At 43.1% G+C, this 15,061-nt stretch overlaps 1 protein-coding gene across 1 annotated transcript; it reads left to right on the forward strand.

The window, feature by feature from the left end:
• The first annotated feature begins 8,601 nt into the window (after positions 1-8,601).
• Positions 8,602-13,356, forward strand: apof (apolipoprotein F). Its single transcript, XM_066708586.1, has 2 exons — positions 8,602-8,782; positions 11,178-13,356. Exon 2 carries the CDS (start codon positions 11,196-11,198, stop codon positions 12,531-12,533), a length of 1,338 nt encoding a protein of 445 aa, XP_066564683.1. The 5' UTR covers positions 8,602-8,782; positions 11,178-11,195; the 3' UTR covers positions 12,534-13,356.
• The last annotated feature ends 1,705 nt before the right edge of the window (positions 13,357-15,061 follow it).

Raw genomic sequence — 15,061 nt, forward strand, 5'->3', positions numbered from 1 at the left:
GAAGAATGAAAGTGGACCAGAACAGAATTCAAAGCTGGAGTACTTCTTGCGATATGTGCAAAAAGATCAATAAAACCAGCAGGTGTTTCTCCACAGCCACTTGAGATAGTAGAGCAGTAGCCTAGTTCTTGAAGCTCACATAGCGTAGTTAATATAGGCTACAATCTATTTACATTTTAAAGTTGCATATAGTCAATTGAAGTAAATACGCAGTATATAAAATGTAATAATACTATACAAATAATCATCATCAATTTCTGCATGGATGGGGTTGAGATTTTGAAGAACCCATCCACACGCTGTACTGCCCACTAAGGGGCACGCACACATAGAAACAGGCTCCTCTGCACTTGCAGTCCCGCTGTGTCCAGCGCAGACACTGGCGCACTGACCCCAAGTCTTTGCTGTCTTTATCTGTTCTGCTGCTCCTAATTGACAGGATTCATGAGGTGGACCCTACTCTCACCTCCTCCCTGGCCTGGGACCCCACATTGGGGACTACCTTTGGTCTGCACTCTGCAGGTGGTACTGTCCTGTTGCTTGACCTGTCCTCCCTCCCACGTGTCTCTCTCTGTCTCATCACATTCACACCTCCAACCTGCATTCAGCTCATGCTTGTCAAACTAGCAGCTCCATTCTGCCAAGGAAAAAAATCTACAAATAATGCATCAAGACTCTCCTTCTCTCCCCCTCTCCCCATCCCCCACACATTGCAAACTCCCTTTGATTTCACCTTCCCTTATTCACCCACCCTTCCCTTCTTCACAGTGCAGGTGTGAAGAAGCCCTACTCTTCGCCCATAATTAAACTTATCTCTTCAGTGGCTAGAGAGTACAGCTCGTTCCGTGCTCCAGCACAGAGAGGGAACAGCACAGACCAGAGAGAGGTCAGGTTCCGAGGAGCTAAAGGAAACAGTGGCCTCTTGTGGCGCAATTTGAAATGACGTGTCACACTATGAATTAAATCAACGGAGATTTCTTCTCCCCACACAGTTCAATTCGATTCAAGGTAATTTATTGGCGTGCCATATATGACATATTGCCAAAGTATTACAAAAGGAGATACAAATGATACATACAGATAGGAATATTACATAACCATACAAAAACACTAATGAAGAATGAATAGATCAAATAAAAATAGTGTTTACAATAATATTGGTGGAGATCTCGTTCCAGCTGGAAGGGGCTCACTGGCGCCCCACTCAGTCTGTGGCAGGCAGCTGTAAACTGCACCGCTAGGGGGGCTGTGTATCCCTAACCAGGCAGGGCGGCCAGTTTTTCTGTCTTTTGTGTGAAACATGGGGGGGAGCTGCTGTTTTTTACACGGTGCATCTCCCTGGTCAGGTAGTGATCTGTGCAGTGCAGGAGAAAGTGCATCTCTGTGTCCACCTCTCCTGTCTCACAGTGATCACAGTGCCGGTCCTCAAGGCCTGTTTCCATGGCCAGGCTGTGGTCACTGAACCTGTACATGTTCAGGATCTGTCTCTGCCTTGTATCTCTGACAGTGGAGAGAGCCAGGGTGGATTCTCTGTTTAGGTCCCGATAGCAATCCAGTTTGTGTTGGGATTTTGTATTTGTCCCAATGTTCCAGATAAGAATTTCTGGTTTGTTTATACTGTGGTTGATTATGATTTGTGGAAGGAGAGCAGTTCTGGTCTGAAGCTACTCAGTATTTTGAGGGGTCAGGGCCGTGAGCCTCTCTGGGCTGAGCTCTTGGGTTTTCATGACTTTGTGCTACAGCAAGTCTGGGTGGAATCCAGAAATCCAGAACTTCAGTGCCCACTTCTGGATGTGTTTGAGCAGCAGGTGGTGGCCTAGTTCAGTTCTGCATGCAGTATTAGGAGTTATTCTCTGCACCTGTAGGATGTTTCTACAGAACTCTGCATGCAGGGTTTCTACTGGGCACCTGTCCCATGTTGTGCAGTTCAGCTCACTTAGTGGACTCCACACCTCACTGCAATACAGACACTGTGCCTTTTAGTTCATTCACTGCCAGGTTAATGCTCCCTGATGCACTGAAGGACACCACCCTCTCTCTCTTGTTCACTTTCTCCCAATTTGCAAAACATTTACATAAGCCCTGGTTCTGTATGTTTGTTTTTAGGTCACCGAGCACTTCATTATTTGTGCTGTGCAAAACCTGGCTCTAGTTTATGACAAGCCGACTCTGCATGTTTCTGGATATATGGTACATTAATCGCTGGTGCGCAATACAAGTTCATTATCTCGCTTCCTGCAATTAGGGCAGTACATGTGCATGAACTGCAGGAGACTGGTAACTAAACATAATAATAATAATAATAATAATAATAATAATCATCATCATCATCATAATAATAATAATACATTGGACTTGGACAGTTTTTCCCAATTGTTAACGCACTTTTTCTGAAACTACAACAGAAAACAGTTTCCCCAAACCCCACAGAAATGTTGCAATGTGAAACACAGCAATCAAAATCACATACTCTCTGCTCACAAAGAAACTCTGCACACAAATGAGATGCACATAACAATCAAATGAATAGATCTTAGTGACAACCAATATTACATTAAAGTGACATATTAAAATCACTACTATCAGAGCCTATTTCAGTACAAAGACTAAGATTGTGTTGTTATATATTATGTTTATGTATGCTCAAACAAGAAAATAACACAAATTCAAAAAATAACAAACAGTAAATTATATTTTACATATAAATTATTAAGAGAAATGGGCCTACTGTACATTGTACTGTATGCTAAGAAATAAATAATACAAAATAGATAAAGAAACGGTCAAAATACATTAAACAAAATTATAATAGTAATTGCAAAATTGCATTGCAAAAAATGCGTTATGTCTATTGTTTTGGTCCGGCCACAGATGTTCATCAACATCACAGATGATGTTCTCCTTGGCCAGACAGCAGGTGAAATATCATCTGGTATGGCACATCCACCCCTGACCTCCTCCTCCTTCATGGTCTGGAGAAGAGCCATACACTCATTGAGTTTGCGATCATACACTTTCCACCACCATGCTGAAAAAAACTCTTCTATGGGACTGAAAAATGGGGCATAGGGTGGCAGATTGAGAAGTGTAAACCTAGGATGGGTATGGAGCCAGTTGCAGACCTGCGCAGCCCAATGGAAACTCACATTGTCCCAAATGAGAACATACATATGCTGCTCAGGATCACCTGGCCCCTTGTGCTTTGGCTGAAAAAGATTATTATATAGGGTGTTCAGGAAATGAAAGAGATGGGCATTGTGGTCTGGCCCAAGGGTGGCATGATGGTGGAGAACCCCATTGTGGCTCATAGCTGCGCATATGATGACATTTCCATCACGCTGGCCAGGTACCTCAATGATGATGTGTTGACCAATGATGTTCCTTCCTCTCCTCTACCTCTACATCTTTCTGCCAAATTTGCTTTCATAATTGTCTGAAGAAGAAAAACAAGCACAAGAGAAAGGTATTGTAATATTATTTGGTTATGCTTCATTTTTATTTCTGTACAGTAGCTTGCTTGTATACTGGCTAGTAACTGTTTTAATGACGATGACATTAAATGTAGGCTATAGAGAGATGGCTGGCTATATGTTTTTTATTCCTGGTTACTTTAACTGGACAGTCCAAGTTCACCTTACTTGCCACCAAATAGCATTTCATTATAACATAGTGGCTGTGTATTTGTGAGTTTTACCTTGGCTAGGATCTGCAAGATGTTTGTACAGCTCTTTTCTTGCCTCTGTAAAAACCTATGCTATACTGCTACCTAATTCTGGAACATCACTGATCAAGTTAACTATTAAGTAAGATAAAATCACCAAATAGGATTTGGCAATTGAAGCTTGGTCTAGATCAGCAGTTCTCAAACTGTGGGGTGCGCCCCTATATATATACACTCACCTAAAGGATTATTAGGAACACCATACTAATACTGTGTTTGACCCCCTTTCGCCTTCAGAACTGCCTTAATTCTACGTGGCATTGATTCAACAAGGTGCTGAAAGCATTCTTTAGAAATGTTGGCCCATATTGACAGGATAGCATCTTGCAGTTGATGGAGATTTGTGGGATGCACATCCAGGGCACGAAGCTCCCGTTCCACCACATCCCAAAGATGCTCTATTGGGTTGAGATCTGGTGACTGTGGGGGCCAGTTTAGTACAGTGAACTCATTGTCATGTTCAAGAAACCAATTTGAAATGATTCGACCTTTGTGACATGGTGCATTATCCTGCTGGAAGTAGCCATCAGAGGATGGGTACATGGTGGTCATAAAGGGATGGACATGGTCAGAAACAATGCTCAGGTAGGCCGTGGCATTTAAACGATGCCCAATTGGCACTAAGGGGCCTAAAGTGTGCCAAGAAAACATCCCCCACACCATTACACCACCACCACCAGCCTGCACAGTGGTAACAAGGCATGATGGATCCATGTTCTCATTCTGTTTACGCCAAATTCTGACTCTACCATCTGAATGTCTCAACAGAAATCGAGACTCATCAGACCAGGCAACATTTTTCCAGTCTTCAACTGTCCAATTTTGGTGAGCTTGTGCAAATTGTAGCCTCTTTTTCCTATTTGTAGTGGAGATGAGTGGTACCCGGTGGGGTCTTCTGCTGTTGTAGCCCATCCACCTCAAGGTTGTACGTGTTGTGGCTTCACAAATGCTTTGCTGCATACCTCGGTTGTAACGAGTGCTTATTTCAGTCAAAGTTGCTCTTCTATCAGCTTGAATCAGTCGGCCCATTCTCCTCTGACCTCTAGCATCAACAAGGCATTTTCGCCCACAGGACTGCCGCATACTGGATGTTTTTCCCTTTTCACACCATTCTTTGTAAACCCTAGAAATGGTTGTGTGTGAAAATCCCAGTAACTGAGCAGATTGTGAAATACTCAGACCGGCCCGTCTGGCACCAACAACCATGCCACGCTCAAAATTGCTTAAATCACCTTTCTTTCCCATTCAGACATTCAGTTTGGAGTTCAGGAGATTGTCTTGACCAGGACCACACCCCTAAATGCATTGAAGCAACTGCCATGTGATTGGTTGGTTAGATAATTACATTAATGAGAAATTGAACAGGTGTTCCTAATAATCCTTTAGGTGAGTGTATATATACTGCTAAAAAAAAATTAAGGGAACATGTAATCATCACAATATAACACCAAATCAATTAAACGTCAGGGATATCAATCTGTCCATTTAGGAAGCCGAAGCGATTGTGAATCAATGTCACCTGTTTTGGTGCAAATGAAAGTGAAAACAGGTGCACTGGAGAGGCAACAGCAAGACAACCCCCAAAAAGGGAATGGTTTTGCAGGTGGTGGCCACAGACGATTCCTCTCTCCTTATCCTTCCTGACTGATTCTTCTCTAGTTTTACATTTTGCCAGTGTCCTTGTCACTACTGGTAGCATGAGGTGGTACCTGCAGCCCAGGTTGCACAGGTATTCTAGCTCCTCCAGGATGCCACATCCATACGTACCGTCGCAAGGTTTGCTGTGTCTCCCAGTACAGTCTCAAGAGTGTGGAGGAGATACCAAGAGACGGGCCGTTACACGAGGAGAGCTGGACAGGGCAGTAGAAGGGCATCAATCCAGTAGCAGGACCGGTATCTGCTCCTTTGTGCGAGGAGGAACAGGAAGAGCACTGCCAGAGCCCTACAAAATGACCTCCAGTGGGCTACTGGTGTGCATGTTTCTGACCAAACTGTCAGAGGGTGGCATGAGGGCCCGACGTCCTCTAGTGGGACCTGTGCTCACAGCCCAGCACCATGTAGCTCGATTGGCATTCGTGAGAGAACACCAGAATTGGCAGGTCCGCCATTGGCGCCCCGTTCTCTTCACAGACGAGAGCAGGTTCACACTGAGCACATGTGACAGACGTGAAAGAGTCTGGAGATGCCGTGGTGAACGTTATGCTGCCTGCAACATCAACCAGCATGACCGGTTTGGCGGTGGGTGAGTGATGGTCTGGGGAGGCATATCCTTGGAGGATCGCACAGACCTCCACGTGCTAGCCAACGGTACCCTGAGTGCTGTTAGGTACCGGAATGAAATCCTCAGACCCATCATCAGACCTGCTGGTGCAGTGGGCCCTGGGTTCCTCCTAGTGCAGGACAATGCCCGGCCTCATGTGGCCAGAGTGTGTAGGTAGTTCCTGGATGACGAAGGTATTGATGCCATTGACTGGCCCTCACGTTCTCCAGACCTGAATCTAATTGAGAACCTTTGGGATGTTATCTATCAGTGCATCCGACGCTGCCAAGTAGCGCCAGAGACTGTCCAGGAGCTCACTGGTGCCCTGATCCAGGTCTGGGAGGAGATCTCCCAGGACACCATCCGCGTCTCAGCAGGAGCATGCCCAGACGTTCATACAGGCACGTGGGGGCCATACACACTACTGAGTCACATTATGAGTTGCCGTGATGAAATTCATGGAAGTTGGAACAGCCTGTGATTTCAATTGTTTACTTTTACTTTGATTTTCGGTGTGAATTTGAATCCAGCCCTCAATCGGTTGGTGATTTTGGTTTCCATTGACCGTTGTTACGTCATTTTGTTCTCAACGAAATACACAATGTACAGTAAAGATTTTGATCTTTAATATATTTCGTTCATCGAGATCCGTTGTGTGATTTAAGTGTTCCCTTATTTTTTTGAGCAGTGTATATATATATATATATATATATATATATGTATATATATGTATATATATGTATATATGTATATATATATATATATATATATTTATATATATACGTATATATATGTATGTATATGTATATGTATATGTATATGTATATATATATATATATATGTATATATATATATATGTATATATATATATATATATATATATATATATGTATATATATATATATATATATATATATGTATGTATATTAAGCATTACAATGTAAAATAGCTCAAATTACAAAAGGACACAGAAAGCCTTTGCTTAACGTTCTACTGTTCCAAAGCAACAGTGACGTCAGACGTGTTTTTATACAGTTTCGTGGTTATCCTGGAAGGCGCTAAATAAAATGTATTATTATTATTATTATACTACGTTGTGCAGTTTCTCCGACAAGTAAGCACAACAGCAACGTGCTTAGAGAGTAGTGAGAAATGTACCGTTTAAAAGTGAGAAAAGCGTGCAATACAAGCCGAAGTGAGCAGCGGATTTTCCAGCAAAACGGAAAAGAAGAAAATATGACGAAGATTATTTAAAAATGGCTTTACATCGAGCGGCTTCTCAGCATTAACAGCAATTTAAACAAAATATCGCTCCCAGCTTAATTTGGAAGATGACCTATGTCTCTTCCTGTCTAAATTGCAACCCCCGAATTTCACTACTTTGTGCACTGAGGAAACACTACCTCCTCCAAATAAGGTAGGAATAATTAATATTACACGGAATCAATCAATGGTTTGTGTCATGGTTGTAAAGTTTTATTTAAGCTGTTTCCATTTCTACTGCTTTTGATCTTAAAATGTATACTTCTGCATCTTGTACTGATTTAAATATGGATCAAATCCATACTTTTTTATTCATGATTTTGCAACATGTTGTATTGTTCTAGTAAACTATGAGGAGGCGCAGTTATTTTTTGTCATTGCTCAGGGAGGCTAATTCTGACAAAGTTTAAGAACCCCTGGTCTAGATAGACTTATTTAAACAGGAAATGTGTGTAATACATATCAGTCGGACCATTGTTGACTGACATTCTTCAGACTACACATGATGGAGTGCTGATGAATAAGCCTAAACCTGGGGCAAAATGTGTCAACCACTAAACGTATGTCATTGTAAAAAATGGAGTGGGGAAAAAAAGGAAGGGTGGGGGTCCCAAATCAAATCCTGCTTAGCGCCCCAAAAGGCTAGAAATGGCCCTGTCCAGTAGTATTGCAGATTTGGTGTGTGGTTCTAGTAAATGAGTTACAGGTTTTGGTCATTGTGCTTCAAGTTCCAGTTTTAATTTATAAACATTTGGGAAAAACTGCATTAGTTGTAGAAAAAGCATAAGAGAAACATAACAGATGCATCTTGGGTAAAATATGTGGTCCGTCTCTGGAATTTCACTACATAGCACACAATTCTGTTGTTTTGCAGGTATATATGCTATACTATATATACTGTTTGATCTTGATTAAATTATCCTTATTCTGTTATTTGTGTATATTTTGTCCAGAAACGTAACTGTATAAATGTAACTTCATAACAATAATATCACTTTGCCCCGGAGTCCCCAATTCCAAGTGGCCACAGTGTTACAGCGATGTGTGTCTTCACTTTGTGGCCGGGCCATTACTGGCCCAAAATTGGGTGCAGTCCTTGAACTTGCACAGGGCGCATGGGCAGCGGGAGAGGCTGTCCAAGGAATCTGTGTCAAAAAGAGAAGAGCAGGGCCACGGCAGCCAGGGGGAGGAGAAGCACAATGCAAACAAGGAGAGCTTATATAGTGAAGCCCAGGGCCTCAGCGATCAATATTCCAGGCCATGCCTCGTGACTGAGCAAGAGGGCCAGCTCAAGGGGCCTGAGTTGGGAGAGAGGTGGGGGGTGCTAGGCTTTGTGGGTTTTTTGTTTGTTTTGTCACGTTTTATACTCTCATTGGTGGCTGAGATCCCATCCAGCCGTATATGTGCCTTTTTTTTATTGTCACAACCACAGTGCCTGGTGGATACAAGACCCACGGCTTCAACGAAAACAACCTGTTCACTTCTTTCTGTTTCGGTCTCCCCTTCTCTCTGTCTCTCTCTTAGATTCTCTTTCTCTGGTAAGTGTGGCAAAAGGGAGGGGGGGTGGGAAGTGTTTTGTGAAAGTTTGTGGAGCGATTAAGAGAGCAGCTGTGCACTCGTGGTTCTGATTTGTTTTGGAAACATCAGGAAGTTGGAATAGAATGAAAACAAATGAACAAGAGACAGAACAGAAAGCATTCATGGTCCCTTAAGTTCTGAGGGTTGGTCGTTCTGTTCTGTGTGGCGTTTGGCTCTCTATGGAGAAGCCTGGGTGCACCATCGCTGTCTGTAGTGTGAGCGTCCCTCTGGCCCCACCTCTAGCTGTACCCCTGGGCCTGCCTCTGGGTCTGCCCCCGGGGAATCACCTGGAGGGGAAGTGAGGGGTTTTTCACTCCCCTGTGCTGAAGCTCAAGCTGGTTAGGGAACAGCAGCCTTTCTCCTATCCATACTTATTAATGTCCTGAAAATTGTCATGACAATGAAAGGCTGAAATCTATCAAGGGGAGGGGAGAGGAGAGGAGAGGATGAGGTTGAGGTTGAGGGAGGACAATGCACTTCTGTCTTCTGTGACCTCTTCTATATTAGTGATTTTAAGAAAATGAGAAACTAGAAGAAGTACTTTAGGTTTTTATTATTATTATTATTATTATTATTATTATTATTATTATTATTATTATTATTATTATGTGTAGTACATGGATGTCAGACTCCAGTCCTGGGGGGCTGTAGTGTCTGCTTGGTTTTGTTCCAGCCCAGCTCTTGGCTCCATAATTGGTCTAATTAAACAAAGTTTCTCCAGACTCTGAAATGTTTTGAAGGTTCAATGTTTTGAGTGTTTAACAAATTATAAGGTACAAAAATAAAATATTAAAGTTTTAATTAAATCTGCCTGAGAAAATAATGAAAATACTTAAGTAATTGGAATCTCCTGTTGGAACAAAAATCATCAGACACTGCAGCCCCCCAGGACCAGAGCCTGACACCCCTGGTATAGTAATATAGTGCATTACTTAAAATAAGTGTTAAAGCTTCTTCCTGAAAAACAGAAATGACAGGTTGTCTTGCCAACACCAACTACAGCGCATGCCGTAAAATTACTCAAAATTACTCCTATAATGCTGAGTGGTAGTTTACAAACCAACCTTAGGTCACTCAGCAGCATGATGCATTAGAGAACCGAAAGCAGAGAGGGGCACACTGAGCTAAATTTAGTTTTTCTTTTTTATTGAGTATACCCTTGACCTCTCCTGTGGGGAGGAGAAGGAAATCTAAAAAAAATGAAATCTGAAAGTTTCTCTGAACCTGAAGTTCCTCATTTTTGAAAACGTAACCTTATTTATACAGAAAGTGATTCTGATTTATAACGTCTAATGACCTCCCCGCCCAAAAAAAAAAAAAAAGCTGCCTCAGCACAGGTGATTAAATTATTAGTTTTGCTTGAGTTTTTACATATGAAAGTTGGAGTGCTCGATGAAGCAGAATTATTATAAATTAGAGCTAAACAGTTGCTAATAAAGATGTAGCCCTTCTTCTGTTGATCTAAAATGATTTAAATACTGTTTATTAGGTTTAGTATTTTTACATTTCTTAAAATAGAACAATTTCAATTTTAATACTTATCATTAAAATCGTTTAAAATATCAGTTCTTAAAATCACTTAAAATTTTTAAAATCTTGTGATTTTTTTAACAAAACTAAAACAATAAACTTTAAAATAAACGTGCTCAAATCAAATAAACAAAACGTGATAAAAGCAAAAACTGCACACCAACAAAAAAGTCAAATACATTGAAGATAACAGAAAATGCAATAGACAAAATAAAGAAACAATTAAAAAGTAAAAATAAAAAACAAACAAAAAAGTCTAATGCATTTTAAATTAAACCCAAAACGGTCAATGTATTTGACAAAAAAATATAACAAAACTATACCAGAAACCCTAAACAATTGTGATTTAAAAACAACTAAGTCTTTAAAAACAATTAAGATTTGTTATTTAAAATCTTCTTTTAAAAACAATCATTCATAAAATCTTTAAAAGATCTTTAAAAGATCTTGGACTCGGGCTCCAGCAGGGGGAACTAACCGTCCCCGGAGGTGGGTCCCATCATGGGATCCTGAGCTCCCCCAGATCTTGTATACGCCAGTTCTTAAAGGCTTCCTCCTTGCCCCTCTGATGGACCTCCAGATTGACGTAGTCTTTTACAAACACCATGCCCCTCCGCGCGATGACGATCGGGTCCAGCTCCTGCTTATTAAACAAACAGATGTTCCGTCCCTCCCACAGTGCCTGCTTCACTGCGCAGACGACACGCCACCAGCACCTCTAAAATGATTTAAATGAGTCATTCTGATGGGGACTACTGTTTATGGGCTGTGACATGGCTTTGAAGGCTGAGAATCTAAACCTGCTTGATTTGCCTTGTCCCACAGTCCCAGGGAGACGTCACCATGAGCCCCACTCTTAGGTGGCTGCTCTTCTGCCAGCTGCTGCTGACTGACACTTTGCACTGTGGGGCACAGACCCCGCCCACTCGGGAAGGGAATGGATCCAGGACACCATCCCTGGAGGAGGAGGAGCAGCTAGCTACAGATCCCCTTCCAGAGCTGGGAACGCCGTCTGGATCAAAGCAGCAGGCGGAGGAGGATGAGAGCTCCCCCGAGGGGGTGTACCGGGTGCAGTCTGCTCGCCGCGTTGTGACTGTTCTATCTGGGATGCTGGGTAGCCGACTGAAGCCTCCGTCTGTGCAGGCTGCTTCCACTGCAGCTTCCCTAGGCTGTGAGGACTTGGCGGCCCCCGTGTCGGTGGACTCTCCCTTGGCTCTGTTCCCACACAAGCTCCTGGGCCTGGCTCTGGTGCCGGTGCTGGTGGCCAGGGGATGCCGCCGGGAGGCTGAAGCATTGGTGCTGCGTTTGTACTATGATTTTGGGGTGGCTGACACGGACGAGCTGCTGTTGGAGCTGGAGGACCTGATTGAGAAGAGCCCCCCCAGGACACCCCTCCCTGGAGCTAAGGGAGGGGCCAGTGGGAGGAGGGGGGAGGGGATGGGTGAAGATGAGGGGCATCTGCAGGCTGTGATGTTCAACATTGGGCAGCTGGCGCAACCACTGGAAGCGGAGAACGGCACAGCACCGGGGGGGGCATGCTGGGGCTGGACCAGGGTGAAGGGGACCCTGCTGCTGGGGGAGGGGACAGGGGGTGATGGGGTGGGGGAGCTGCAAGAGGCCATGAGGGAGTGCGAGAGTCTGGGGCCGCAATGTTCAGGCGTCTCTGCCACTAACAGCAGCGAGGGCTCCGGGAGGTATTCCACAGTGCTCCGGAGAGGCAGCCGGATCGTGCCCTCAGCAGACTCGGAGAGCTGGGTACAGGATTGCGGAGACTCCCCAGAGCAGGGGCAGGAGGGGGAGGAGGAAGAAGGGATAGGGAGGCGCGCCAGACGCAGCTCGCAGACGGAGTGCACGGACCAGACGGAGGAGAAGGTGTACAGTGTGGTGGAGTGGATCCCGGCGGTCAGCACCCTCTACAACCTGGGAACGGCCGTCTACTATGCTGCCGTCAACTGCAGTGACACGGCCAAGGAGAGGGCACTGATGTCTGCTGTGGACCTGGGCACTGACGCCCTGATGGCCATGACGGGGGGCACGGCGGGCATCGCGGGGTACGCTTTCGGTGCGGGGATGAAGACCGGGGTGAAGGCGGGCATTAAGTACCTGCTCAACAACATGAAGCAGGGGGAGGACATCGTCTTCAACCAGGACTACTGGACTGCCGCCACCATCATCCAGTAGCCGCCCACCCACTGCAGGACTGCGTGTATCCTGGCCTTCACCCCCACCCCAGTCTATCTGTGTCACAGTGATTGGGTGTCTCTCATTAGTAAAGGGGGGGTGAGGGGATGCTTTTAACACCCCAGGACCCCAGGGGAAAATATCTTAGTCCTGTATATGATTCTCATCCTTTGCATTTGAATTCCCTGGCTGTTCATTTTCATTTTTTGTTATTTTTCAATGTTTTTTAAGGCAAGGGTGGGGAAGGCTGTTCCTCAGTGAGTCCTGCAGACATCTGTGGCTCTCGGTTCTAATCTGCTCTGCTCACAGTGCTGGGCACAAGGACCACATATATGTTCAGATTAGCACACAAACGGTTCCTTTCAGAAATTGAATGTTGAGGTGACAGAAGACACTGCCGCCACTCCAGGACCAGGACCCCCATGCCCTTCCCTGTTTTCATGTTCGGTCTTTTGCATTGGGGTTGGGGGACAAAAAACAACTGCAATTCAGCGAGAGAGAGAGAGAGAGAGAGAGAGAGAGAGAGAGAGAAACTGCTCCTCACAACACAGCAGCGAAGCTGCTCCTCTGCATCCTTTGGCATTGTGGTGGTGTTTTGTTTTCTTTATTTTATTTGTATTTCTTTAAAAATGGAAGACCCAAAGTCCCCTATCCTTGCAACATGGAATTTGGTAATACTGTTGACATGCAAAGAATAGAAATCCTGGTGGATTGGTGGACTGTTGTATCTTACCTTTGAAAATCCTGACTTGTCTCCTTATTTTCTCTCTCTCTCTAAACACGGTAATTTCCTGTACTGTAAATAAAACATTATTCATCTTTATCATCACTCTTCTTATTTATATTATATATATATATATATATATATATATATATATATATATATATATATATATATATATATATTAATGTTTTGGATTAGTTGGTTTTCTCTTAGGAATCCTTGCATCCACACACATCCAGGCACTACAGTGTGAAGCTAGAGCACATTTTGTTTACTGTGCAACATGTTAGGAAAACCTAGAGGCAAATAAACTAGAGGCGATTAAAAATCATACCAACTATTTTTCTTAAAATAATATTTAACAATATCTAGAATTTAAATTACCTGAAGCTATTTTGTCTGCTTTAATTATCAGTTAATATCAGTAATAATAATAATAGTAGTAGAAATAGAAGTAGTAGGCCCTAGTAGTAGAAGAATTAAGTTAGGAGCCTTGTGCATCAGTAACAGTAGGTAAATGTAAGGATAGTAGCTGTAGTATAAAAGCAGGTAGCTTTAACAGCTTTAAGCTTACATAACTACTACACCACCTGTATCATAAGCTTTAGCATATATTGTTATTATTATGTTTATTATTTGTAGTAGTTGTAGTAATAGAAATAGTAAATAATAACAGTAACGTGAAAATATTATGCATACGGATACAGGGAGTGGACAGAGGTGTGTGGCCTGTGAGTCTAACAAATCAGATCAAATCAAAAGTGCCCTGTCTGGATGTCAGATTAATTATCTTTGTATTACCTGTGTTTGTAAATTATGTGCAATGTGCAGCTCTGTGTACTGCCCTGGGTAGGCCAAGTTCAGTACAGTGTCTATGTAGTTGATTGTTTGAAAAAAAAAACAAAAAAAAAACATCCAAGTCCATATAGAGAACAGAAGACAAAGCAGGAGTATGTGATAAAGTTTGGGGTTACTCATTGACATCATGTTGTTACTTAGCAACCAAGTGAGTAATCCCCTATATGATAATGTTATTTGTTACACTTTAGAGGAGCCTTCCCGAGTCGTCCCCGGAGCACTTTGTTATAAGTTGAATAAACTACTTTGGTATGATTCTACTTTGGCCCTGAGTGTTTGTTGTCCGAATATCCATTGTGGGAGGGAATTGATAACGATACTGATTGGCTACGAACCATACGACGTCACAAAGTTCTCAGGGAGAAGTAGTGTTCTGAACGTCCTACTATTGTTTTCAATTGTAAGCTTAGTTTTTTTTATTATTGATTACAAATCAATCATTAGGCCCTACTGATCACATCGTACAAACAACCTACAAGTTATCAACGTGAATCACTGTACACAGCTTGTCTTTGGTATCTGTAGCGCAAGAACTGTGGGTGGAGTTAGTGATTGCACATATGTAATAATAATAACATATGTTTCAAGGTAACAAGATTTGCTTGTTCTCACATGCAAATTAATAATAACAATACAGTTTTCTATTTTTCAAATTAACAATTAATAGTTAAATAACTAGAGGTTTGGTTTTTGCTATTGACCTGCGTTTTTCATGGACATGACGCAGACTATTCAAAACACAGCCCCTCGTTGTTCACCGCTGTAAAACAGCACTAAATCAACCGGGTCTCTTGTCCTCCGCTTTCCTTACGTCATTTCTGGGAAATCAGCTGTTCGGAGGCAGTCTTTCCGAAGACGCTCGCTGTTCCTGCGCTGATCATCTCCCTCTGCAGAGCTTCCGACCCTCCCACCATTTCCGTTTTCCTTAGACTGACATCTCCTCTGA

The sequence above is a fragment of the Amia ocellicauda genome, chromosome 7 (assembly GCF_036373705.1).
Source record: "Amia ocellicauda isolate fAmiCal2 chromosome 7, fAmiCal2.hap1, whole genome shotgun sequence".
NCBI lineage: Eukaryota > Metazoa > Chordata > Actinopteri > Amiiformes > Amiidae > Amia > Amia ocellicauda.